Here is a 1,495-nt window from a genome sequence, read left to right on the forward strand (position 1 = left end):
GGGCGAGGGGTGGACGGGGCGGGGGAGGGCGACGGGGTGAGCTGGCGAGGGGAGTGGCCGGGGGAGCGGAGCATCGCGCCGGCGGCTCTTGGGCTAGGGTTAGGTGTTGGGGAATTGGGGATCGGGGAGAGGAAGAAGGCGAGTTCTGTTTCGCAGTTGAGATGAGTTGGGTTTGCGGTGGGTTTTCCCGGACCGGCGCCTGGCAAATATTGACGCGTCAAACCATCAAACCAACCCAATTGGAATCCTATGAGATAATAAAACAATTTGGCAGATTAAATTGAAATGCTGAGACGTCTTATATTTAGAAACAGATGGTGTAGAATGAAATGACGATGAAACAAGTTCCTCTTTTCTTGATATAATTGAACCCGTTATTATGTGAATTTTGTCGATGGAGAATGTGCCCTAAGCATTTTTCTGCCTCTTTTGATTTAAAGAAATTTCATTGTTGTTATTTGATGATTTTTCTTTGTTTATTGTTTGATACGTACATGGATTGAAATCTTTTTCTTATAAGGATTTATTCAGACTTTATTCCTGTGGGTTTTTTATTCTTTTATTTTGAAAATTCTGCGAACCAAGAAGGCAAAGTTGGCATGTACTCTCTCCGTCCAGAAATACTTGTCATCAAAATGGACAAAAAATGATGTATTTAGAACTAAAATATGTCTAGATACATCTCCTTTTATCCATTTTGATGACAAGTATTTTCGGACGGAAGGAGTATGTAATAGTGGCTTGACTGCCCACTACGAGTACACGCATCAACATAGGCGATTGGCATCAGCATCTGAGGTGCTTCCAACTTGGCATAAAAAGAAAACAAGATTTGCGCATTTTTGACAATTGTTTAGTTCGTCAGTCCAGTAATGACAACAGTTTTTATCGAAAATAGTCGAATAAATTATTATGTGTTGCGCAGTGAAACATGTGGAGGTCCAGATCATCTTTCTACATGGTAGTACTCTTTGCGGGGAACTTCACACAAGAGAGATCAAACATCAAAGTGACAACCTCAATTGCTGGTGGGCTTCGACTCTCGTCATTTTTTGTTAAATTTATATAAACCCCATTACTTTTATGGGCTAACTCACTAAAATCTTCTAGAAGTAGCACATCCTCCTCTTTTTTTATGCCTTCCACGTATGAAACTTCAAAGATAAGAGAAAGGGATTGCACAAAGAGGAATATTCAAAGGAAGGGAACATTGGGCTAGCAGGAACATGGCATCATATGTGGTGTAGCTACGTTAAAGCGATCAAGTGATATCAAACAAGTGTACGCGTTCAATAGTGATATTTTTAATATGTAAATTTATCGATCCCGTGATGAGCCGAAGGCATTGACAAGTATAAAAATATCAATGCTTCACTCTAAGTGATGAAAGACGTAATAATGAAGTGATTTGTGATGTTGGAATTTCAAAGTAATGTAAACAACAACAACAACAACAACAACAACAACAACAACAACAACAACAACAACAACAACA

At 39.6% G+C, this 1,495-nt stretch overlaps 1 protein-coding gene across 1 annotated transcript in view; it reads right to left on the reverse strand.

Moving 5' to 3' along the window:
- LOC123147859 (splicing factor ESS-2 homolog) overlaps positions 1 to 196 on the reverse strand; it is a 2,018-nt gene extending 1,822 nt beyond the window's left edge. The window contains exon 1 of the mRNA XM_044567178.1: positions 1 to 196. Within this exon, the coding sequence (XP_044423113.1) occupies positions 1 to 74 (74 nt within the window). The 5' untranslated portion in view covers positions 75 to 196.
- Positions 197 to 1,495: the final 1,299 nt, after the last annotated feature.

The sequence above is a fragment of the Triticum aestivum genome, chromosome 7A, assembly GCF_018294505.1.
Source record: "Triticum aestivum cultivar Chinese Spring chromosome 7A, IWGSC CS RefSeq v2.1, whole genome shotgun sequence".
In the NCBI taxonomy this organism is placed as follows: domain Eukaryota; kingdom Viridiplantae; phylum Streptophyta; class Magnoliopsida; order Poales; family Poaceae; genus Triticum; species Triticum aestivum.